Raw genomic sequence first — 25,015 nt, 5'->3', positions numbered from 1 at the left:
CCTGCTACGGCGGGCAGTTTGTGATGACGTCACATGGTCACGTGACCTTTCTCACCGATAAGGGAATTTCTTTTCAGTCATTGGCGAGGTCTTGGTATGACGATAACTCTAATGCATTAAAAGCTCCCTCTGTCACAGGGTTCAGCCCTGCAGAGGGCGCTGACAGCAGCAGAATGGTAACCGCGCCAGCGGGCATCGAACTTTCATTCGAAAGGTACGTAGAAACACTCTTTTAGTAATGTCCTGCTGCTTTTACTGGATCGTATGCAAAGGGCTCAATGTTTATTGAGAGACTTTGTGAGAGATTTTGTGATTAACCAAAATCGACTGTTTGGCTTTTTCCGTGAATGTTGTTTATTTGGCAGCAGAATATGTATTTATTGCTGAGAAAACCTTTTTTAAAAAAAGGAATGTTTTTTTTTAAATTTCGATCATTATATACACTGCCATCATGTTCGAAAAATGTCCGTCTGTGGTAGGATACATTTAAAAAAAGTTTGGTAGATTTGCATACTTCGGCCAAAATCCGTATCAGGGGGGCTGGCACTTCCGTTTCCACTTCGGTTCCGGTGTTCTGATCAGTTGTTGACGGATGGAAGTTGTTCGGATAACGATATGCCGAATTGGCCACTCTCCACATTACATTCATGGATCCCTGGGAGTCCTCACACCACTCCTGGCGCAACGGTGCAGCGGTTAATCGGCGCACCACTGCTCTCGGATGACAGGTGCTGCCATCTGTGGGGCTTGTGTCCGCGTTTTGTACTGTACTTTCTTCTCTTCGTCTGTCGTCGTTTTGCGCAGTTGCAATATGCACTCCATTGTGACACACAGGTTCCTCTTCCCGAAGATCCTTTCGCGACCAGTGAATGGCTACATATTTTAGCCTAGATTCGGGCTAGGAAACTGTCTTAACGTCACCGCAATTTGCATGCGAAAGCTGCCGGTGGTCGCAATACCTGTATTTCGGCTTTCGTTTTCTTTTAAATCTAAAAATCTCGTTTTCAGTGTCAGTGTCCTGTTTACCATTGGAACCCGATAAACCGCCGGTACAGGCCAGCTTCAATTTCTTGTCGTTGTCCCTGAAGAGCGACAACAGCTCTTCCCAAGCTTGCATATATGCCTTCAGAAGCAACCAATCATGCTATGTGTAAGTTGTTGAGAAAAGCGCATTAGCGAAAAGGAAAAAAAAAATCATGCAGAAACCATTGCAGATCATTATCTAAGTACGAATAGATTCCTTATGCGCCGGGTTATCAGTGAATGATCGTGGATCCCTGAAATCAAACACACGTACCGCAAGACCATAGCGTTGGCGTGCTTTCTCGGCTCGAGAACGACGGTGCTCTTCCCATTCCTCTTGGGTAAAGACACGCTTCAGCAGCATTTTCGAGAACTTTTTGTTTAACTAAAGTGGGCACCAAGGCAACACTTCTCTCCGGTCACGAAAAGAATTCAAAGAGTGAGCGATGAGGGGCTAGTTGGTATGACATGATTACAAAACATAAAACTGAGCAAGGGACAAGACACAGGGCGAGCTGACAAGACACAACTGGACGAACAGGACGAGCTGAAAATACAAAAGATAGAAGCAAACAGGACGAGCTCAGCTCGTCCTGTGTCTTGTCCCCTGCTAAGTTTTATGTTTTGTAATCACGAATGGAACTCTCACTGCCAATGCGGCGCACCGGACGCGAGACGTCACACAGTGGTTCCCTCTCCTCGCCGCTAAACCACGTGACATTGCTCGCCCCTCCGAGACCCTTTCACCTCGGTGCTCTCGCTTGCCATTTGGTGACGTCATTTGGTGCGATGAAGAAAACTGCCACGGTAGCCAGAGAAAGCTATTCACTTTTAAAGCCACCCTTTTTTTTATTTGTTTGTAGGATACCGCTGACATACTCCGAACTCGTGTGCTGGTGGTGGACATGATTAAGTTCCCTATTCAAGCTTTCCATGTCTCTTCCTCTGCTTTCTCTCCTTTCTGTATAAGCAAACGCAAAACGGCCTCTGCAGTGAGGTTTCAGTCAAGTCATGATTTACAGGTGACCGAAATTAATCCAAAGCTCTGCCCTATACGGCTCGTTTTACAGACCACAAGTGCGTGGTGTGAAACGCATCTTAGGGTCTTAGAGTTTGCTTTGATACTCAAAATGCCACTGATCCTACCTGCACCCTAAAATTTTTGTCCCTTATAATTTTTGTCCCTTTTTCTTTCACTCCCTCCTTTAACCCTTCCCTTACGGCGCGGTTCAGGTGTCCAACGATATATGAGACAGATACTGCGCCATTTCCTTTCCCCAAATACCAATTACTATTTTTATTGACCCTTATTCTCTTTTGTTTCGTTAGGCACCCATGTGTGTAGTGCGATGTCAGTGCACTTTATAGACCCCCAGGTGGCCAAAATCTATCCGGAGCCCTCCACTACGCCGCCTCTCGCTATCACCCTCCTTTCACTTCCTTCCCCCTCGCTGCGGTTCGGCTGTCCACCCTGAGCTAGACAGCTACTGCTCCTTCGCTTTCCTTTTAACCCGCACGAGAAGTGCACAAGAAGGACTAACACTGGTGCGCAGGTGCAATAACCACAACGCACCGAAACGCGCGATAGTCATTCCGCGCTCCTTCCGCGTGTGAGCAAGCATTCGCCCCGAAAAAAGCAACTCCACGTTCAAACAGTCAAGGACTCCAGCGGCGTAGCTTACGAACGCGAGCAATATCCAAGCGCCTGTCCCATAGCGCCAGGTGATCAACACAGCAAACAGCCCGCACATTTCCCGCGGCTCGTGAGAGATGTACCTTACACTCGACCAGCCAAGGTAGCGTGGATTCGCGGAGCAAGCCGTCGCGCAAGGCTTGTTCGCCGACAGGAAAAAGAGAGAAAGGTGGGAGCTGGGGGAACTGAGGAATAGAAAGGAGCTTAACACTTGAACGATGCGGGGAAGCAGTGCTGACCATTGGTCCGTCAACGCATGCATGCGGTGTGTGTACAGAGCTCTCCCGGCGTGCAGCTGTGGCGCGCTCTCCATGGGGCCCACTGCTGAGCGAGGCAGGGGCTTGGGCCCGTGTTTGCTCGGTTCGCTCATATCACGACCGGGAGGTACCCACCGCAGCCGTTGTTTGTACGCCGAACGCGTGTACTTTTCCGGGACACGATATATGCTCGTTTCCTCGGAGTGGTGGCGAGACACCCGCACTCCTGCAGGGGGGAGGGATTGCGCTTTTCTTAGAACTGCGACCTCCCTTACTTAACCTCGAATGTAGTAAACTGCTGTCCCGGACACAGAGCGGGTACGGACTGCACATCTGCGCTTTTCGCTAATGTACTGGCAGAGTCAGATGAAACGTGGACAAAAACAAATTCGTTCAGCAAGGCGAGAAGAATTTTGACTGAGAAAAAGTGAATATTAGCATACTTGATTTTCACTTCGGTTTTTCAAAAGCTGCTGCGTGCAAGTGTTAATCGATCCTGCTCATATATTGTTTCCAGCAGCGAATATTTTTGTGTTCTTGTGTTGGCGCTACATTTATACTGTTGACGTTAGATTTGACGTTAAGAACATGAAAAGGATTCATATCCAGACGTTTTGTGAAAAGAGGGAAGGTGAAGCGTCAACACATAGCTACCTAGTTAGTATCGAGCAGGCTAAGGTGACGATCTCGGAGGACATTTGAACTGCGCCGCGAGGGAAGTGATGAAGGAGGTTTGAAAGAAGGGGGAGAGAAGAAGGGTTCCGGATTAATCTCGGCCACCTGTGATTCACATGGCATAGCGCACAGGCGTATGTGCATTTCACCTCTGCGCATTTGGCTGCCATAGTGCGAATATTTCGCGCAACGTGCCGTACTTTATAAAAAATTTTATCAGCTTCATTCCAGAAAGTACACTAGGTGCACACATTGCGGCAGTAACAGCGCTGCAAACCAGACGAGGAAACTTGTAAGGAAGGTGCCCACGGGGTGTTTCTAAATTTGCGAAGTCACCCCCAAATTTGCGGAGGGATTTGCTGAGGTTTCTATAATAAGCGGATACGCCTCACCTGTAATCAAGCGCATCCCCTTGGGCTCCATGGAGAAAATCATGGGAGCTATCAGCTCCCATGAGAAAGCGAGGTTCGAAAGTACCATATTTGGATATGCCGTACTTCTATGCGAGCCAAAATATTTGGAGTGTTTCCAGGAGCACCAAATAGGGTACCTTGGCCGTTGTAAGTACGCCAACCAGCGTATTTGACGGCGGGAAGCAATCCATAAGAATTTCCTGGCTTCACTGGTTAATTAAGCTTTCCCAGACTCGCTATTGCCGCCCGTTTCGCTATCGCATGTCATTACCCGCTGAAAAAGTTATGGTCAGCGCGAGTGTCACGCCTACTCTGCCTCTGACGAAAGCTTCAGGATGCCTCTTTTTGGGACTATCTAACCAGTCCAGATGGCTTTCTATAAACGCGACATGCAAACTATAGTTGGAATACGTTACGGTATTTCAATGCAGGATAACGAGAATAGCGCAAGGTGCAACGCATTGTTCCCAAGATTTTTCCACTTCCGAAGCTCACACTGTGACCTAAGGGCATAACAATCTGCTTGCTGCTCCACGAGAATCATCCGCCAGCTTCTCCTGCTAATAATAATAATAATTGGTTTTTGGGGGGAAAGGAAACGGCACAGTATCTGTCTCATATATCGTTGGACACCTGAACCGCGCCGTAAGGAAGGGATTAGGGAGGGAGTGAAAGAAGAAAGGAAGAAACAGGTGCCGTAGTGGAGGGCTCCGGAATAATTTAGACCACTTGGGGATCTTTAACGTGCACTGACATTGCACAGAACACGGGCGCCTTAGCGTTTTAGGAGAAGTTGAAAAATAGGGGAAGACACGACTCTCAGCTCTTCCTGGACATCGGCAATCACTTCAAACCTCAACCACCCTTTCTTGCCTCTGTATTTAGCTGAAATTCCCCTCAAGTCGCAACGGATATTTCAACGACTTCGGAGCCAGTATTTGTAGGCATGAGCCTCTGAAACATATGGGCGGTTCTGGAAGCTTTCTCGCTGCCGACGCAAGAACAGGGAGGATTGGTGTTATATTAGGTAAAAACGAAGAATGAATAAAACAGAGGGTGCTTGCGGTATGTGCAAGCCAAATTAATCAATTAGTTTATTTCAAGCGTACCGCGCAAATAAAACTTGCTTTCAATTCCCAATCGAGGGATCTCGATCCAGCTTTCATTTCCCAAGAAGTGGTTTCGTTCGACTTTGTGGGCCTTCGGGAATCGATTCGCCACATCTGCGGAGAACCGCCTCAGGAGTGGTTCATTTTCACCGACTGCAAACCTGCGCTACACATTTTAGGATGCTTCCTACGCCACACAGCCTACCAAGCTCTGGCTCTTGATATCATTAGTCTCGTATCATTTGGTCAGGGAAACGGCCACCGTATAGTGTTTGAGTGAATCCCCGGACACTGCGGACTCGATGGAAATGAGACCGCCGACGCTGAAGCAAGGAGCGCCTTCAGCAGTGGCCTGCGTACAGCTGTACCGTTCTCTATAGTGGACACAACTTGTCTCCTTTCGGAATTGATGAGGAGGGCGACGGCTAGGTACTGGGCCCTGCCAGACACCCGCCACATCCGCCTTAAACGGCTAGATCCGACGATGACCTTTTCAGTTCCTCGCGGAATACCTCGCCCTATTGCATGCGTTATCCGTAGACTACGTTTAAACGTGGCATTCACGCCCAAATACTTGCACTTAAAAGGACAAGCGGACTCCCCGGAATGTACCACATGTGGCGTGCTAGAGACTATAGAACATGTTTTAGTGGCGTGTCCAGCGTATGCACGTGAAAGACTCATACTCGCATCTGCTCTGAAGCCTATGGACACATCGCTCCTCTCTGAGGATTTGATCCTCGGTGCTTGGCCAGATAGTTTTAGAACTGTAAAGGCAACGCGAGCGCTCTCACGCTTTTTGAGCGACACGGACCTTGTCTCGCGTTTGTGATGTCAGAAAGTGTGCCTTGTTTTTTTTTTTAAGTAGTTTTTCATCTGCCTCCTCCCATCATCATCGTCCCCCATTGTGACCTTCTTTTATCTCCTCTTCCCGTCCCCCAGAGCAGAGTAGCAGGCCAGATATTTATTTTTCAGGCCAACCTCTCTGCCTTTTCCTATCAATAAACCCTCTCTCTCTCGTTCGACTTAATCTTAATATTTGTTTTTATTATTGAAGAAAAAGGCATAAACGGAGTGAGCGGGAGCCAATCTTTTATTCTCTTACGTGTCGTCAGCGACTCAGAATTCCTTTTTCAATTCTTTAAAGAAAAAATCTGGCCCGCTAAAGAGCTTCGCTTCTTAGCGGGTCTCGTTAGAAAAACCAGGCCCGCTTCTTCCGAGTCTCCGCATATTTAGCCCGCAGATAAGCTAGACAGCCTTCGGAAGCTTGTTTGCTTAGCTTTTCCACCGCTAACTCCCTTCCGCTTTCTGCCTTACCCGCAACTCCTTCGTGGTATCTTCGCCTTCCTTCAGCCTGCGTCTCTTTCCTCCACCAACAGCGGCGGTGGCAACGAAGTGCCGGAAGCTCGCGCGATACGGTCTCCCGCGCGTCCCACAGCTGTCGGATGTCGTTGTGCTGCCTATTAAGCGCGCGCTTCGACCGACCTCGTTTCCTCAACGCTTCACTGGCGGCGCCCATGTGAACATGGGCCTACGGCACCGCCAGCGTTTCCGATCAGCGCAAGCCACCCAGTGCGACAGCGCCATTTATCGCGCCCGCGGAGACTGGCGGGATTTGTGCGCAACATATACCCCCCCCCCCCCCCCCCCCCATCTGTTCCCTGCTCGGTCGAGTGTTTTGCCGCATCGCTAGTTCTGACGAACACTATTGCACTACGGCTACTGTCTCGCGCGTGCTGCTTATAAAGAGCGGCTGTGTTGTGTTATTTGATAAACTGAGTGCGATGACGTCTGTGCTGGATTGTGTGCTGGTGGTAGTGGTGGTCCGGAACGAGTCGCGGTGAGACGCAAGTCAGCGACGTGTGTAAGAGCGCCGGCTGTCTGCTGCAAATTTGACCGACGTCTTTTCCTAATCGTGCCGACGTTGGGGAGTGCCAATGCGCGGATGTGGTGCAGTGCGAATGTAGCTTGCGGCTTTCCACTCTTTTTTCTCGTTTCTGTTCCCATAGCGGACTAGCGAGACGCACGGCGTTGGAGCGGCTACGGGTCAGTCAGCTGAGTCGTATTGGAAAGGACAAATCTTCCTCGAGCGAGTAAGAAAGTACGCTTTCTCTCTTGATTACGGCGACTGCTGAAGAGTGAACGACACGACATCTGTCCTGAAGAGGGTGCGAATCGAAGCAGATGATAAGTAGATTAGCTTCACAATGCGTGTTGTAATGTGTCTGTCGGCTGTATAACGTCATAGCATCTGTTGTGGTGTGTTGTGGCACGGTATCGAAAACGCTGATTTCGACGTATACACATCGCAGGAGACTAGTTTGTGGAACTAGTTTTCATGTACCGGCACAACTCTTTCGTGGGCCCGCCTTTGTAAGGTTTAGCTTATTACTAGCTTTTCTGTCTCTATTATTCAGAAACTTTTACCCATTATCCCCCCTTTTTTAGTTATAACCTCGTTAGCGCCTAGATAAACCTCGCAGTAAGCTTTGAAGATGACCGGTGACGTACGCCGACACTGTCACCAAAAAAGTTCAAGCTCGACTTCCTGCTGTAATAGCAGGACAAGAAACATGACGCCGGCGCTCAGATATACGTCCCGAGGAAATTAGCTGTCGCTGTTTGAAGAAGTAGTAGAAGCGAAAAGAAAACTACCGAAACGATAACCACGTACTCTCATATTCTGGTTACCTACGTAATTAAATTTTATTTATATCAGGTTTTTCACTGCTTCGTTTCGCAATGATGAAGGCAAGGGGCACTTAATTGATATGAGCATGGACGGGGGGTAGTGCACAGTTTACTCATATCGTATTATGTTACCTTATCTTATCCCACGACATATGTACCTCGTTTGAGGACTTCATGTGGCTTTCCACAAACGTAATAGTTAACGCAAACGCAAACTGTAGTGAAGACATATCGTAGCAGTACTTCGGTTTAGTTGAACAGGGCAGCTCATGATCCTCGAAGGTTCCCAGAATTTTCACCCAACTATAACTTCACATTGTCACTTGGAAATTAGCAAAGCGTAGCGTTATGCAAATAATCCGCCAAATTCTCCTGCTTCTCTGCGCATTCGTGTTCGCATTCATCATAGGTGTTCACCTGGGCTTGAACATCAGCAGCGGTCATTATGCTCAAGAGCCGCCGATTAGTACTCGTTCCCGGCGTTCTCCTTACTTCACTGTGGACTCTGCCGAGTGGATGGACAATTGGTCAAAGGTCAGCTCGAACGTGTATCTCTTCTCGGCGTTTTTCGACCCACGCATGGGTGACAACGCGACAGTGGTGCGCGTCTTGGGACTCATGCGTCTCCGTCCGACGCTAAACGTGACCTGCTCCTGCCTGATCGACGAAGCGCCAGCACAGAGTGTCGTGGCTAAAGTCCAGTTTCTACAGGTTAGTCGAGAATACGCAAAATAAGCGTGGTGTTTGTTCATATCAAATGCGCTCGTAGAATAAAGCGGGGTAAAGGAAGCGATGCTGAAGGGAAGTTCCAAGCGTGATCGATGAGATATTTGTGAGACTTGCACCACTAAATGTTGAAAAACTTGGATTTTAGCGCTATCATATGTTGGTCATCAGCCGCAGTCTATGCGCTTTACGAAATCTTTAGTGGTGTCCCAGGTTGTAGGTACACTCTGAAAAGTTGGACGGCGATTGCATAGCTGCTAATGCGGAAAGTCAGCTCTGAATAGCGTTTCCATTTTGGAAAGGTTAGAGCGAGGCGCAAGGCATAGGCAACACACACGGGGTGGTCACGTCATTCTACTTAGTAAGTTCGCAAGGCGCACATGCAGGGTTAGTCCTCCCCTTTCCTGACCCTTGACCCCCTGCCCTCTCCTTTCGGTGTCGCTGAGTACATGGACGCGTTTTGACCAACGATGACAAATACAAACACGCTTTGCCTGAAAACATTCGCGATAACAATTAGAGCTGTCAAAAACACACGGCAACTTTTGCGAAATGAGATAAGTACAGGATATCTTGAAAACGAACTCTAGTCTGAATCCCAATTTTGTTCACTTTTACGAGTAATTATAGCTTCATTCGGAAAGAAACGTCTGGCTGCAGCTGGAACAGGACCGGGTTAGTTGGAGAGATATAGAACAGGCCTTTGTCCTGCAGTGAGCCCAGTCAGGCTGATGATGACGATGATATCTGAACTCGTTCATAATTCTATTCCAGGACCATCACCACGCCAAGTACGATGGTGTGTTCATCATCTGTCCTTATCGTGCGTCGAACTCTTCCGCACCTCCACGGACCGTGCGTGTGATCGTGAACGGAACCGAGACAGGCACGTCCAAGGGCATCCTTGTTCATTCCAGGACGCCTCCTCCTGGAGATGGCTTAGACTCCCTCGCCTTGTGCGTTCGCCCTTTCTACAACGGAGTGCCCAAACTGCACGACCTCCAACACTTCATCGCCTACTACTCTCAGCATGGAGTCCAGAGGTTCACCTTCTACTCTTACTCGTCCCGCCAAGATGTGGAGGAATACCTCTGGACGCTCAGACACCGTCTGAAGGTCGACTTCCTTCCGTGGTCTCTGGCCGCCGCCAAGAATTCCTGGGCGTTGGCTCAGAACGCCTTCACTCAGGACTGCCTGTATCGCCACGCAAATGCATCGAGACGCGTACTCATCGTCGACCTGGACGAATTCGTCTTCCCGTTTCCGACGCGTGGCGGCAGGCTTCGCACAGTGGCCGAACTGGTGGCCCAGCTTCCGGCGACCAAGCCGTGTCTCGTGGTGCGGAACGTGTTCTGGGTGCGGGCGGCTTCCAGCCAGCACCAGCCCTTCATCTTCGCTAGTCTCAACCGCAGCCGCCGCACGTGGCCAACGGGCCTTAGAAGCAAATACGTGGCCGACCCACTGCGCGTATTAGAAGGGGGCATCCACTTCTGCAGGCGTTTTCTGCCAGATGGAGTGCGAGACCGCGACAAGCAGCTCACGGTGAGCCAGGCGCTGCTGTTCCACTACCGCGGGGTCAGAGGAGAGAAGTACGCCACAGACACGAGAATGCTGGCGTGGAAAGAGCGCGTGATGAGTTCGCCGCTCATGCCCAAGCGGGACTTGTGGAGACGGGCGGCGTTCGGAGTGCGCGATTCCCTGCGGAACAGTTTCGACGTTCTGGTTCGAGTTTTATCGCAGGTTTTCTGTGCCTAAACGTTTACGACGGTGCTCCAGAGATGGCGGGATCATCGTCTGAGTGACTACTCGGGCCGCTGAGTGCCCGCTGTTGCGAGCGGAAGTGCGCACTGACATATTCTGTTGTGCGATGAGTGATTCATGCAGGTTCAGGAAAGGAGAATCAAGGAGGTAAGCACGGCACGTTGTTAAAATTTAAAGGCGCGGAGATCCACGCGCACCGATGCACGCCATTTTAGGCAATGCGATTTGAACCAAAGGAATGAATGGGAAATAAATTGCGATGCAATAACGCGACAACTAAACAGTCTATCTTTATCTCATTTCTTCAACCCAAACAAACATCTCTCAACAGAAATAAAATAGGTAAAAATAACCTAATACATCGTTAGTGGTTTTTCTTTTGAGCAACTCTTCTGAATGTGGCAGATACCACAATATTGAATATAAAAAGTCAGTTTCTCAGCTAAGGTCGTTGTTCATTCCATAGAACGTTCCTTTTTTTTCACAACAACCCCGGTGCATCAAAGGTCTTTGTACTGATAAATTCCGTCATTATAAGAAGCGGCCACGTCCTTGAATTGGCCAAATTGAATTCTATGAAAAAAAAAATGATTACCAAGTGGCTAAAGTGAGCTCCTGAAAAGGGATAGACGGGGGGGGGGGGGGGGGGGGAAGTAGTGTTGTACAGCTGTTACTATCGTTTTTTCGCCCCAGGGGAGGGCGGAATGCCATGTACCACGTTATTCTTCGTCTGTACTGTGATTTATGTACTCTAGTGCACACATAATATTGATTCTGCCAGTGCTACACACTGCCTGAGAAAAACGATTTTAGTAAATTCTTCTGCACCTCTTCAACAGGCGGAGAAATCAGGACGGAGAAACATGATAAATAAGTTAGTTTCAAGAAAGATTCTTAGGCATCCCATTTTTTACTGCACAGCACGGATATCATTATTTTTGTCAGGCTCATAGCACCAGCCAAAAAAAAAAATGTTTCACTAGTGAGAATAAATTTACGCGGGACATGCTGTAGAGTGCATTTTCTAAAACAAATAGTATGCGTCTGCTGATTGCCTGCGCCGTATTAAATTTTAAGTTTTAAACATGTATAGTCTGCAGATTATGAACCAAAAATTAAGTCAATTTTTGTTTACTTTTGGCGCTTTCGGGAGTGTGCTGCTTTGTGCTAAATCCGCGTGCAGTTCATCGTGGTATTTCTTCTTTACTCAGCCTACTTTTTCCTGCTCACTTGCTTCTCGACTCCTGCGTCGTCTGCTCTCCTAAAGATCGTGCGCAGAAACTGCCTGCATCATGTGGTGCGGAGTGTTGCTTTAACGTGCTGTTTTATTTTTACAACATTGCTGGCGGTGATTAACCACGGACCAACCCGGTCAACCAACTGGTTTGGTTTATGCGGGTTTAACGTCCCAAAGCGACTCAGGCTATGAGAGACGCCGTAGTGAAGGGCTCCGGAAATTTCGACCACCTGGGGTTCTTTAACGTGCACTGACATCGCACAGAAGACGGGACTCGAGAATTTCGCCTCCATCGAAATTCGACCGCCGCGGCCGGGGAGGGCAACCAACTTGTTTGGAACAGAATGTCGAGGTTACTCCGCTGTTGCAGTTATTGCCGTTAAGCGATGATGAGAGGAAAACACGAGTGAAGTTACGTTAGATTCCAGGATAATGATAAGCGGGAGCTTAAGTGAGAGGGTAGCGCTTATTATTGGAGAAACAGCGCAACGCGAAGTCGTGGACAAAAAGTTACGGGGTGGGAGTTCGCACAACGTAAAGTTATTCCTACGTTGCGTTCCTATACCTGTCAGCTAGAATTCGTCCCAGAAGGTGGAGCCCATATGTCCCGTCATGCGACCTGGCTTATCGCGAAATTGGTTTGCTTGAACACGCAAAAACATTTTTTCCTCTGAACCTGCACCCCTTAAGTTTTATTATATGACTGCACCCTGTGCCTGCAGGAAGGAAAAGGTACTAATAATCGAAGACTCGAAAATAATTCCTTGTGTCTCCTGCAACACATAATGAGCTGACTTGTTTAAACTCTGGCTCAACAGAACCCGCGGCGGTGGCGAAGTAGTTACGGCGCTCGGCTGCTGACCCGAAAGACGCGGGTTCGATCCCGACCGCGGTGGCGGAATTTCTATGAAGGCGAAATTCTAGAGGCCCGTGTACTGTGCGATGTCAGTGCACGTTAAAGAACCCCAGGTGGTCGAAATTTCCGGAGCCCTTCACTACGGCGTCCGTCATAGCCTGAGTCGCTTTGGGACGTTAAACCCTAATAAACCAAACCTAATAAACCACACAATAAATGTGTGCACGCCAGGTGAGTAAGCGTGAATAACAACGAAAAATAGAGCACCTGCACCGTTTGTTATATCTTGGAGAGCATGCGTTACGGGCTCCTGAGTACTACAGCTAAGCGACAACTTTCAGGACGTATACAGCCGTGAGGAGAACGAGAAGCCGTTTCAACATAGCGCTTGCTACCGCAAATGTAGTTATGATTTCTGAACTGTCGCTTTTTCTCTGCGAATCAGAATTGCATGCCAAATGTCATGATCTCGGCACTTAAAAAAATAGATGTTTTCTTGCCTAATAGAGTGATATCGGCCAAATTCAAGAGCGAACTGAGCATCGCTTGCCAAATGTAGTCCTGACAGCATAGAGAGGTGTCGCACTGACGCACATGCACACGCATCTGTAGACAGAAGTGAACACCGTACACACTTTCAGAGCGAACCTCAAATGAAGACGCTTGTCTGCGAAAGCCTGTACCGGTAATATTCTCGCCCATGCGTATCCCATATACGTGGACACCATATACCTACTCGGACTTTGCCACTGCGCCGAGCATGAGTAGTCTGTACATTGTTCATTTCTGTTCGCAACGGCACGGACAGTTTTCCTGCTTCCTTTTTCTAAGCCGAAAGCCTTTAATGGCTCACACTCGCGGTGTCCGTCCGTCCGTGACACTCTTCAACACGATAAGAGTAAAAATCTTTGTGTACGATGGGATTTGAACCACCAGCCTTCCGTTCAGCAGCTGAGCGTGCTGACGACTCTGCTACTTCCTGCCAACGCATATGTAGTCCTCCTAGTCTAGGACTCTAGAGAGTGTTTATAGAAAGGCATCGAATCAGATGGATGCCTCACAAATGCCCTCCAGTGTCTCCAAAATATAAGATTCACAAACAATTGTGTACTTAATTGACATCTTAACCACGCATCAGTGACACAAGCACCAACAGCGCGCTAAAGGCTTTCGCCTCACCGCACTTTAGGTCGACAAAGTGCCCCCTGAATTTTTTTTTTCGTCTGCTGCTGACACCGATACTAAACAAGGGTTTCTTCTGCGATAAACTGACCATAACGTGACCGGAAGCGTTTCGTTTGCGAGCACACTTCACTTTTCAGGGAAGCTCCGCAGCTGTCCGCGCCAGAGTGTTGCACAACAGGGGGAGTCCTTATCTGCGCTCCCTAACGGGTACCATGCTTTGGGGAGGAGGGTTTGAACAAACGAGAAATCGGCGAGCTTCCCAGTCGGCCAGCCACGAACATGGGCAATGGGATGCTAGTGGCTTGTGAAATACGTCTGCGGCGCACGCAGGCGTAAAGCGTGCTTGAACCGGCCACCCGCCGTTCTCGACACCGGGTCCGTTATGATTAGGGAAAATTTATAGAACCTGCAGCTGTTGTGGGGCAGAACTCATTAAAGGAGTTCAGTCTGCCTGGTGGAAACCATTACCGCTCCCGCCGTTCCCGCCGTTCCCACCGTGCTCACTTGGCGAACACTGCCGGAGCTTCTTGTCTTTTACAGCGACCTGCCGCGACGGTCCTGTGCTTATGGTAGTCGGCCTCTAAGATTATAAGGTCGCTGGATGGGATTCCGGCCGTGGCATGGCCGCATTTCAATATAGGCGAGATGCAATGGAGTAATATTTGGTGTCAGTGCTTATTAACGATCCCAATTAGTCGGCAACAATCCGGAGCTTTCCAGTACGGCGTCCCTCATAGGCAACGTTCAGGCTCGCGACATTAAACCGCAGAAACTAAACTGTATTGCACGGTAATAGCCGTGTATGAGGACGTTCTCTCACGTTTACAGCGCCCACGTCAAAGTACTACAGGTTATAATCGGGAACAGCAAAATTCAGCCGCTCGCCTATGAAAATGTTGTCCGGTGGCTCGAAAAGTGGTCGCGGGGGTGTTTGTACCGAGCGTGGTCATGTGATGGAGGTGATGCGACCTGGTTTATCTCAGCCTTGGAGCAGGCGCTCTCATGGTAAGAGGGAGGCGGCGTGGCACTATCAGGTAGTTGTCATCTATCGGGTACTGACGCGGGCGTTCTGTTTTGTTTGCATGTTCGCACCTTTTTGGTGGAGCAATAGTGAGCAGAGTCAAATGTACCAAAGTCATCTTGTGTTACGCCCACGGACTCCCCTCGGAATAAAGCTAAATGATCGTGCTGGATTTAACGAAACACGGAGCCCCGAAACCTTTTTTTTTAAGTTGCCTCCGTTGTGCTCTGCAAGAAGCAACGTGCTCGTGCAATATTGCTGGCTGTTAGAGACAAGACTACGAGGCGACAGTTGCTGATTGTTGCGACATTTATGTATTATTTTTTTTCCGCTGCGTGATGCATACTGACATGTTCGCTTTTAAGAGTAAATTACGAAGGCGCTGACTGCCTCTAAGCGCTTTCATGCAGAACATACGAAGGTTGCCCCTATTTGAATACAGAAACCGACGAAACCAAGTAGTGCGCCCAAGCGACGTGGCCTGAAAGGGGAAGAGTATGTATATTCGCCCTTTCCTTCTCCTTTTTTACCGCCACCTATCTTCCACCCTTTGCTTGCTTTTTCGACGCCTCCTCTTTTTGACTACTGCAGGCTTGACGTGGTTGGCACTTTGTTTTAGCCTTTGCTTTCAAAACAAGATGAAGAAATACAATGGCGTGCACCCAGCAGTTCTCTGTTCTCTACCTCAGGAGCGACTAGTAGAACACAGGCATAGAAATGGAGCATTCCGCGACATTCTGCGTTGCGCCGCGTGTTTCTTGATAGAGGTACAAACCATGACAAAAATACATGCTGCATGCATTCGTAGCTTCCACCTGCAACACTATATGCACGCACAGTGTACGGACTGTGCAGAGACAAAGTTTTCCGGGCATGAGTAAAGGCGTCAAGCTGATGCTACACATTGTGTTGACCGTCTCCCATTGTTACATTGCACATGGCCTGCGAACTAAACACGAAAATGCAAGTAACCGTTAGCATAGCGTGCTTCATCGCGCCTCTGCTTTCATTCCTGTTGCATTCGCCGCATTTAAAACCACAGGGATTGAGACGCATACAGTCATGGGCAAACGTTTACCGGATGAAGGTCCGCGGAAAAAAATTAATCCCGCGCGGTCTGACGAACCAATTTCGCTGAAACGCTCGGAATCATACAGGGGCATGCATGCTCCAACCGCTGGAATGAATACGAGCGGCCTGGTTTTGCGAGTAGGCATCTCGTAAACTTTTGCCCATGGCTGTACTTCGAACACATTGCATTTCCCCACTCACTCATCGCTAGTCTTCTTATTGCATACATGACAGGCTTATTCTGGTAAAGTGGACCAGCTCGGTGTGTTGTGTGGCAGGGAAGCAAATTTTGAGCTCTTGATCTGTGTTCTGCGATAAACTAGTTCCGCTACCAGATGCGTCCCACCAAAATAAACTTCTGACATCCACGTCTTTCAAATCTGAACACATGTATTTCCTTTTCTACCCTCGTAATCAAGGGGGAGGGGGGGGGGCGGAGCGAAACGTGCAAGTCCGCGTTCCTGTCTGGCGAACAATAGACGCGAGAAAAAAAAATAAAAAGACAGCGCGTTGTGACATTGTTGGAAGATCGATCCTCGGATCTGATTGCCAGACCGCATACAATCACGATTATAGGATCGCGAACGCGCACGCCCGTGCTCGCAAAAGCAGGGGTCGGTTGCTTCTTCGGCTTATCGTGCGAGACGCAGAATGATCCCGGACAATGATCGGATGGATTCGATATACATGTCTACCGGGGAGCCTACAGGCAACGAGCCAAACCAAGACGACCTACCGGAGGTCTTGCATTGAAGTTCTCTATATGTGAATACGTTCCGCATTGCGTATGCACCATTTGTACGTGTTCCGCTAAGGTACAGGAAGAACCCATGGAGGTGTCCTTTGTAAGGGGCAGGACGATGCTTCTGCTGCCCCACTGGACTGCTCGGGAGAACCAATGTCTCAGCATTTTCAGTGTTTTCTTTTCTTCCCTATAACAGGTTTTGTTAGTGCTTGCTCCCTCTTTCATCTCTTCTCTTGGTCTTCTCCATCCGTTCGTATTGAGGCTTCTGTCTTGTCCCCCACATCATCCAGACAGTGCGGTCGCTTTGTGCAAACCTATTGTCGTCGCTGCTGTTTACTGAATCCCCCCCATTTGTGTTGCACGTTCATCGTCCCAGGGATTTTGCGCCCGATTGCTCGAACGTATATCTGCGTGTGCGCTGAGTCGCAACAGCCTACGTCCCCTTCATAAGGAGACGAAACGCTTTCGCTCGCTTCGGTGCGCAGCCGAGGACAACAGTGGAAGATTCGGGCGGAACAAGCAGAAATCGTGCGCCGCCTGCGCTCTCCTTTCTCCGTTTCGCTGCATGCGCGCTCGAAAGAAAGCTGAGGCCTTTGGCTTTCGAAGCGCCGCTATTTCACAAACCTCGCGCTGCGTTCGCAGGGTTGGAATGCCTTGCATCGTCTCGAGTTCGAACTCGGTCTTATCATTCTCTCATTTTTCTTCCTTTTTCTCTGTTCGTTTTTATTATTGGTGTACTGGACTCTTAAGAGCCGGGGGAGAGTTTGAAAACGAAAAAAATGATGCAGTTTAACTTTCGCATCTGGTTTTCGTTTTCAGCTCCTGCTTTCTATCTACCGCTCCTCATCGTCCTGAGTCTGAAACCGAAACGACTAATGCAAAGGGCAAAAAAAAAAAGCTACGACAGGCATTTACAAATCTAGCAAGACGGCTAAGACATCAGGGCGCTTGTGCTTTAGATAGCAGATTCGAAGCGGAGCAAATGCAGCAGACAGGGACGCTCTTTTTTTCTTTTTTTTCTTCAAATTTTTCTCCGAAAGAACAGCAGGAACCAATCTGTGTATGCAAGGATCAACCGCAGGTCTCTTAGCAACCCGACCAAGTTCTCATTTCTTAGGAACTAGGCGCAGCTTTGAATACCGGTATTCTCTTTAAACTCGAGGCACTCGTGTCTTCCTCGAGAATGCCGACATTCTAGAATGACAGCAGCGAAATCAATCTGGGGAGATTTGCCGACGCAAGGAAAGCGCATGAAAAATGTTATGCGCTGAGTGCTTCAAACAGAAAAATCCTTTTTTTTTGTCCTTAAACATCAATATGCCTCTCCCTTCCTGTATCAGCAACATGCAGCTCAGTGTGATTCTGGAGAAGCTATCATATAGTTCATGTTTCTTCCGCCACGTGCCGCATGATTTTGAGGACTCAGATTCACCCCTCCTCCCCCTTCCCCCCTCCTCAGACCAAATTCCGCCATTTCAGCCCAGTTCATTTCTCTAAGAACTTTACCTTTCAAGCCAATATTGCTCCGTCGATCGCCAGAAGCTAACCCCGAGTTTCAACTTCAAAACTGCCTCTATCGTTAAAGGGTGCTCGTGCAGTACGCTTGTGCGGTAGGCAACAGCATAGACAGGTAGATAGATAAATTTAATGACACGAAGGCAAAGAGGTCGGCCGGAAAGATTTGATATCTGGCCTGCTACTATGCACTGGTGAAGTGGAGGAGAAGAAGGAAGAGGCTCCTGATGGGCGACGATGTGGTGCAACAGCAGAAATCTTTCTGCAGGTATAGGAATTAATGATGGGGCCACGGCTTTAGTATACACTCCTCGGCCGTCATTCCAATGGCTTGCAAGTGCCACGTGCAAGTTACAAATCCAACAGGGGAAAATCGGACGGCTTTCCCCATGCCTTCTCAACATGACTAAGCTTGACCGCTATTAGGATGGTTTTCCCCACTAAGCATATATTTATCACCTTTGAACATATGCTTTCCCCCGTTAAGGAAGCTTGGTAATAAACCTCGAAGCCTGGTCTCGATTTATATGGCTGGTATACAGAGCTAAGGGTCAATTGCGAACGTGTCTTCGCAATTAATCTGTGTTTGTGGTTCCACACGGTGTGCATGTGGTCCCTGGCATCCACAGAACACAACAGCAACACGATTAAACAGGAAGCTAGAACGGCGCGCGCTCAGAGTACAGAATCTTGCATGCTTACATAGTAGCTAGGTTGCGCACTACACTGCCAGCCCAAGATAACTGTGTTGCTCAGGATATGGTATACCAAGCGATCGCGTAGAATCAAGCCGCTATGCAATCGAAGGAGGCGCCCACGTTACGCGGCAACTTGAGCACTCTGAAATCACATGATAGCTGATATGTAAGTCAATCATAGGAGACTAAAAAAAAAAAAATTCGCGGCGGTTTAACCACTGCTGAACCTGGTTAGAGATCGAAAGCTGTGGTGTATCGGGGAAGTAGACGCGGTTTGGCATCTGTGCGTTCCGCACTCTGGATAGGCAGCACGCCCAGCCTGCCATCCCGGAAGATGGTGGTTAAATTAATGGCTCATCGCGAGTGTTCGGTCACCCAATCAACGCTGCGGTCTATTCTACCGCCCTCTACCGGCGAATCGAAAGGTCAAGTGGTGCGACACCATGGTGGACCGCATATGGTAAGACCTATAGCCACACTTGACCTCTGCCTCAGTTAAAGGTCAACCGACAACGAACGGCAAAATCGGCTTTGCCTAACATAGTGGCGCTTTCGCTTCAAAAACGTATAACTGAACACAGGAAGTATAAAATGAACAACTATATTTCATTCTGCCGCGCAACATTCGCGCCCATATTCCTCCATCGCAGCCCTTTTCAGCGTTCGTGAGCGATATTCAGAGCGGGAACAAACTGTCGGTTCCACAAGTTGGTCGTGATAAGCCGAAGCGGCGCTCGGGGGAAGTGGCGACGGAGACAAGCGCACGTGGGGGTTCACGCCTCCTCAGCCGATCCCTTCCTCGCGGTATTCGAAGCGGCGTTCGCGGCCAGGATCGAGTGGGACGTCGCCGCCCTTTCGCCGTCGCCGAAAGCCTCCTGCCTGGCCAACACAGCGAACCTGTCGCTGAGGCTCGCGACGATGCCGCTTCTGTTCGCCGATCGCTGGTACCCCGCGGCACGGGATGCCGCTTCCACAGCCTTCGTGGTGGCCGGGTGCGCGTCGGTGGAGCTCTTCCTGGAACCGCCTTCCCCATGAGTGCCGTTCTGGTCGGCCAATTTTGTCCGTGACGCGATGTAGCTGCGCACCTCCTCGGCGTTCCTCATGAGCTGGCCGTAGTTGGCGAACGAGTAGCCGAGGACGCTGGCGCAGCCCAGGATGGAGAGGCCCAGCGCCGCCATGACGACGTAGAGGCCCTCGCGGTTGATGAGCACGACAGGGCGGTTGACTCGCGCCTGCAGCCGGGCCTCCATGGTGTCTTCTCTGGCGATGTTGGCCAGGGCAGGAACGCAGCGAAGAAATGGTTACGAACCGAACGACCGCTTCGGCTCGAGCTGCACCCGCTACTTGCGCTTCTTCTTCTACTTCTCCTTAGTAAGCACGACACTTCTTCTTTTTGTTCTTCTTGTTTTTGTTGCGCTCCTTCTTGTTATTCTTTCGTTTTCTTTTCGTGCGGGCGTCAGCGCGTGATGTGGCAACGTAAAGAGTGACTCGTATAGATGTCCCAAGCAATTTTTAGCTGAAAACGCCTGCTATCTTGCCCGTCAAAGAAAAAAAAAACAAATATGCGGAAGAATTTCTTTTTAGTGCACTGAGCAATCATCATAGATTGATACAACGTAAAAAGAAAGGAGTTGGCAGCAGTAGCTAGTACGTGGCCCCTAGGGTGCTGTATTACCCGGCTAATTAATCATAGCAGTAAACGAAATCACATTTGAATGGCTCACATTACCAAACATCACTGGCATCAAAATCTTCGAGCTTGAAACTTTTTCTTGTGATAAGCTTTAACGCCAAGAGCCGCCAATGGGAGCCCATCCCGAGTCGGGCAATTTAGAGTCCACCGTATGTTGCAGTAACTGTAGCAGTTATAGTTGTAGTTGTAGGCTTGACTTAGCTTGCGCCCAACGGATCAGCGCTAAGCCAAAAGAGACGCATGAAGGAGAATAGAAAGAGAAAGAAGAAGCAGAAAGAATAAGAGAACAAGGAAAAGAATTATTTAACTTAGCCGTAGCCTACAGTTAAGATGGTATTTTTTTTTTTTTTGGCTTGGAGAACGAGAAAAACTCTAATAGCGTGCTAGCTCCTTGTCGCAGAGGAACAGCGCGTTGTGGTCATAAACGTGGGACGAGCTTCAGTGCGCACTTACGTTGAGTCCGATTACAGAGAAGAGGTAAGGCGGGCAGCTAAACTAAACACGGTTGTGGATGTCTATCTCGCACAGTGGGAGGAATGACTGGGTCTAAAGGGCAAAGAGAGGGTAATGTAGTCATTGAGAACGTCAGCCAAAGGACATGCGTAGGGCAAAGGCTGCCTGTCGAGCGGGCACGACACCCTCAAGGTAGCGCAGCTGTGGCTGTTAAGTCTTCAGGGCTTGAAATCGATCAGCCTTTAAGCATCTAAAAAGATGTCACCCTGCCTCTTTCTTATGCAGTCTTCACATGAAGTATAGAGGCGGTCGCTGACATATCCTTTCTCGCGGGTCAGAATTCTTGGAAGACATAGAGGAATTCTGACATAAGCTCTCCAAGCTAGCGTCTCCGATTCACTGAGAAGAAATATGCAGCCTAAAAGATGTTCTGATGCGCCTATAATTTAATTCATTACTAAAAATCAATGTTACCATGAACTCCCGAGCGATGAATGGTTTAGTTACAACTACGCCGATTTAGTACAAGAATGTTTTTACAGTTTATCTCCCTTCACAAGCAGCTTAAGATGATAATTGTAGTGATACGTGCACTCATTAATGAACTATCGTACGCACGTAAAAAATACAGCAACCAATTTTCTTAATCTGAACTAGATTAGTAAACCGCAACTTTCTTGATAACAAGACATACGCCTCTTACGGCCTACCTGTACATATTCGCATTGGGAGCATATTTTCGTACCCGTGTGTTGTTTTTATTTTATTGGGACAATGAAAACAATAAATACTTTGACGCCAATACATGGTACTGGCATGGCACGCCAGCATTGCCAATCTACAAAACAGATACGCTCATAAATATACTTGCAGCATGTGCCAGTTAAGGTCACAACGCATAAAGTAGCGAGCCTAATGTATAATTTAATTACGAAGCTGGAAGAATCTGAAGTAAAACAGGGGAAAAGCAAACACTTAAAAAAACAACCAATAATGTACTTTGTCCTTGTTTATATACCCCAATTGCGCAAAGCATCAATTAAAAGACGGTGGTGTTTGTCAACGCAACCAAGGTAACTATTGATTTCAAATCGTGACGGCCTAACGATAACCACACCAGTGTTCATCAGATTGCAGGTTTACTTTAGAAAAAACTTCATAACAATTCACACCACATGAAATTCATGCTTGGTGAGCAGCTAGACAACAGTCCAGAGAGCTTAAAAACAACCTAACAACACAGCATCCCAGCAGAAGCTACTCCTGTGAAGGCTTTTGTTGCCAATAGGCTCGACGCGGAAACTGAGGGCGCGGTAGTCACTTCGGGGCTCATAGTCATTGCAGCGGAGTTAGCATGGAACTTACCAGGTGCTAACGGAACGCTTTACGTGCGAAAAAAAATATGCAGCTAGTTCAGAAGCGCGGGGGCCTTCGTGCTTGCGTAGAAAGAGTAAAGACAAGTAAATAGCAGGAAACTTAAAGGAAACAAAGAAAGTCCTCGGTGTAAAGAAAACCGTACAGCAGCAAGCAGCATTCCTTGCACAAAAGCGAAGCGCAATGCTGTAAACATTCGCGATTGCTGACTGGTGGCACTTCACTGAAAGATGACAAAACGCATTCTTCGGATGTCCCATGTTGCACCAGGGTACCAGAAAAGTCTCAAATGACTCTTGTTATGCATAAAACTCTCTTCTTATACTTTTTTTAAGGGTTTCTTGGATTCCCTGTGGCCCAACGAGGGGACCGAACCTCGCGTATTTCTTGTCAAATAGCAAAGGTAACAAACTACTCTAGGGTTTTGAACGTCCTGCTGTGTTCTGCCAGAGAACGAGTTCATTCTCTCGCACGCCTTTGCACTGAATTCTACCTAGAGGCATCAGACTCGCCCGGAAGGCAGCTTTTTGAAAAAAAAAAAGAAATAACACATTGCGCGGAAAAGCTCGCTGACAGCGCAGCCTAGGCTGTTAAGGGAGCCCCCAGAAAAACGAGCCAGTCCTTCTAAATCAAGGAGGGCAAACAGAAGCAGTTCGTGCGCAGAAGACCGTCCCCTGATTGAGGTCCACTTGCGAGGGCTTCGCAGCACGGTCATCCTATACAAAGAGCTGCTTCTCTACCGGAGCTGTCCTTTGACTCCGGCAGAACACTTCCAGGGCTGGCTTGTTTGTGTGACAGTGTGCGCAAACCGTCGTCGTATAAGACCGGTCCTTCCGAACCCCTCGGTGTTTTCTATTGGACCGCTGCGTTCCGTTGGCTTCGTGAGAATGTTTTGAATTCTAATGAAATGTCTATGGTCCAGTGGCGCCCTCTCAGCGCTCTTCTCCGGAGATCTAATGCAGACACTGCATGTTTTCCCATGAAAAGACTGGAGTCAATTCCGCTTAAAATGGCGCTTTAATTATCCTTGTGAATGGAAAGAGGCGATTGAGTAGCAATTTGCAAAGAAGAGATGTCCGCGACCACCACAGTGCTTACACTATATATGACGGAAGTGGGGAGACACCGCCACGACTTCATTCCGGTTTTATTTCTTTTCTACACTCGTCATCGTCTCAAACTTCCCTGTGGAATCGGCCACTATTCAAGCCCACGAGGTAAGAATAGCACAGAATTCCAGGGAAATCAATGGTTGAGTTAATGAAGTTGTCTCTCTATCTTACTGCGTTTTTATACGGAGCTTCATCGCGGTATGCAGGGTAGCAAACCGGTTATTCTTCCAGTTAACCTCCCTGCCTTTCTTCTTCTTCTTCTTCCTCCTCCTCCTCCTCCTCCTCCTCCTCCTCCTCCTCCTCCTCCTCCTCCTCCTCCTCCTCCTCCTCATTGCGAATCTCTGAAGTTACCTGAAGGTCCGGTAACCGTTCATGTAGCCTTTGTATTTATGCTGTGCCTGCGCAACTCTTATCTCAGTGCTGTGCAAACAATAGACGAATAGATTCGGTAAGTAAGCAAGAGCTCAGCGAAATCGAAAGAAAAAATAAAATGGCGAGTTCTACCACCTGACGGGGGCACTTAGGTGGGAGCTCAAAGAAAATGTCAGGACGGTATACTTTCCAACGGCATTGAAAAGCCTCGGCTCGGAGCGTGGCATTCCGTGTGAAAGCTATCTCCTGCCCTCTTTCGCAACCGCCGATCAACACGAACGATAAGTCCGTGCATCACACCCCTTTTATTTACTGTCTCCTAAACATTCACACGCCGCCTCGATCCCCCATCTTCTTCACTGCCGCGTATAAGCAGATGAGACGCGGGCCCATTCAAATCGAACTGTGAGCACAATACCGATCGTCGAGGCAGCGTGCCTTGACTGAAATCGACTGGCGCGCGGACCAGCTTGAAAATTTATGCAAACTTGTTCAGACACTTCATCTTATTTGCATTCTTTTATTTTCGCCATCGTCTTGGCATTCCGCATGCAAGGATCGCATCGATCTCAAAGTTGCTCGCGTCTTTGCGTCTTTCGTTTCCTGTTTATTTCTGCTTCCTCCTAATATTTTTTTCCTTCGTACATTCAAGGCTGACGAGAATAAATAAGCTTGGAAATACGGGACTCCTTTTCGGTTGCCGGGGCCGTACCGGGTTGCACGTTGCTACCGAGCGTCGGTTTAGCTCCACTTTCACAAACTCCGCGTGCATCTGGGTCCGCCTCCTCTGAGCGAAAGGGTTTCGCCGGCAGAAAACTCGGTATGCAAGGGCACCTGGACCAGAAGTGCGACGGTATCCACTATTCACTAAATGCGCCGATTTGGCATGTATGTCAACCCAGTCCCCCCTGGGGTCATATTATGAGCCCACTCACTGCGGAACTGTTTTTCAAGACCCCTTCCTCGGGGGGCCGAAGGTGGAACTTCTCCAGCAAGAAAGGTCGAAGCCGTACCCTACTTGCGTGGAATCACATCGGAGTCATCTATAACAGCCAGACACCAGAGTGTGATGGGGCAAACCGACAAATAGTCCTGGACCCTGAATCAACCTGCAGCATGGATTTCTCTGAAATTTGTAGCTGGTCAGAGAATTGGGGCAGTATTTATGAGATGTTTGGCACTTTTAAACTCTCCTTTACAAGAATATTGCCAAGAATGATGCCGTTACAGCTCTTCATTAACAGATCCTAGTCAAAGATTCAGCAGCACTGCGGGGCATTGATGACGCATCACACGCTGGTGCGATATAGGAATGCACAATGTGGCCCACGTTGC

General features: G+C 48.7%; 2 protein-coding genes across 2 annotated transcripts in view; one reads left to right on the top strand and one right to left on the bottom strand.

The window, feature by feature from the left end:
* LOC144121447 (high affinity cationic amino acid transporter 1-like) overlaps positions 1-25,015 on the bottom strand; it is a 337,746-nt gene that overhangs the window by 167,800 nt on the left and 144,931 nt on the right. The window lies entirely within an intron of this gene.
* Positions 6,826-10,629, top strand: LOC144121449 (uncharacterized). Its single transcript, XM_077654653.1, has 2 exons — positions 6,826-8,572; positions 9,362-10,629. Exons 1-2 carry the CDS (start codon positions 8,210-8,212, stop codon positions 10,340-10,342), a joined length of 1,344 nt encoding a protein of 447 aa, XP_077510779.1. The 5' UTR covers positions 6,826-8,209; the 3' UTR covers positions 10,343-10,629.

The sequence above is a fragment of the Amblyomma americanum genome, chromosome 2, assembly GCF_052857255.1.
Source record: "Amblyomma americanum isolate KBUSLIRL-KWMA chromosome 2, ASM5285725v1, whole genome shotgun sequence".
Classification (NCBI taxonomy): domain Eukaryota; kingdom Metazoa; phylum Arthropoda; class Arachnida; order Ixodida; family Ixodidae; genus Amblyomma; species Amblyomma americanum.
This window is presented reverse-complemented; position numbering and strand designations above follow the sequence as displayed.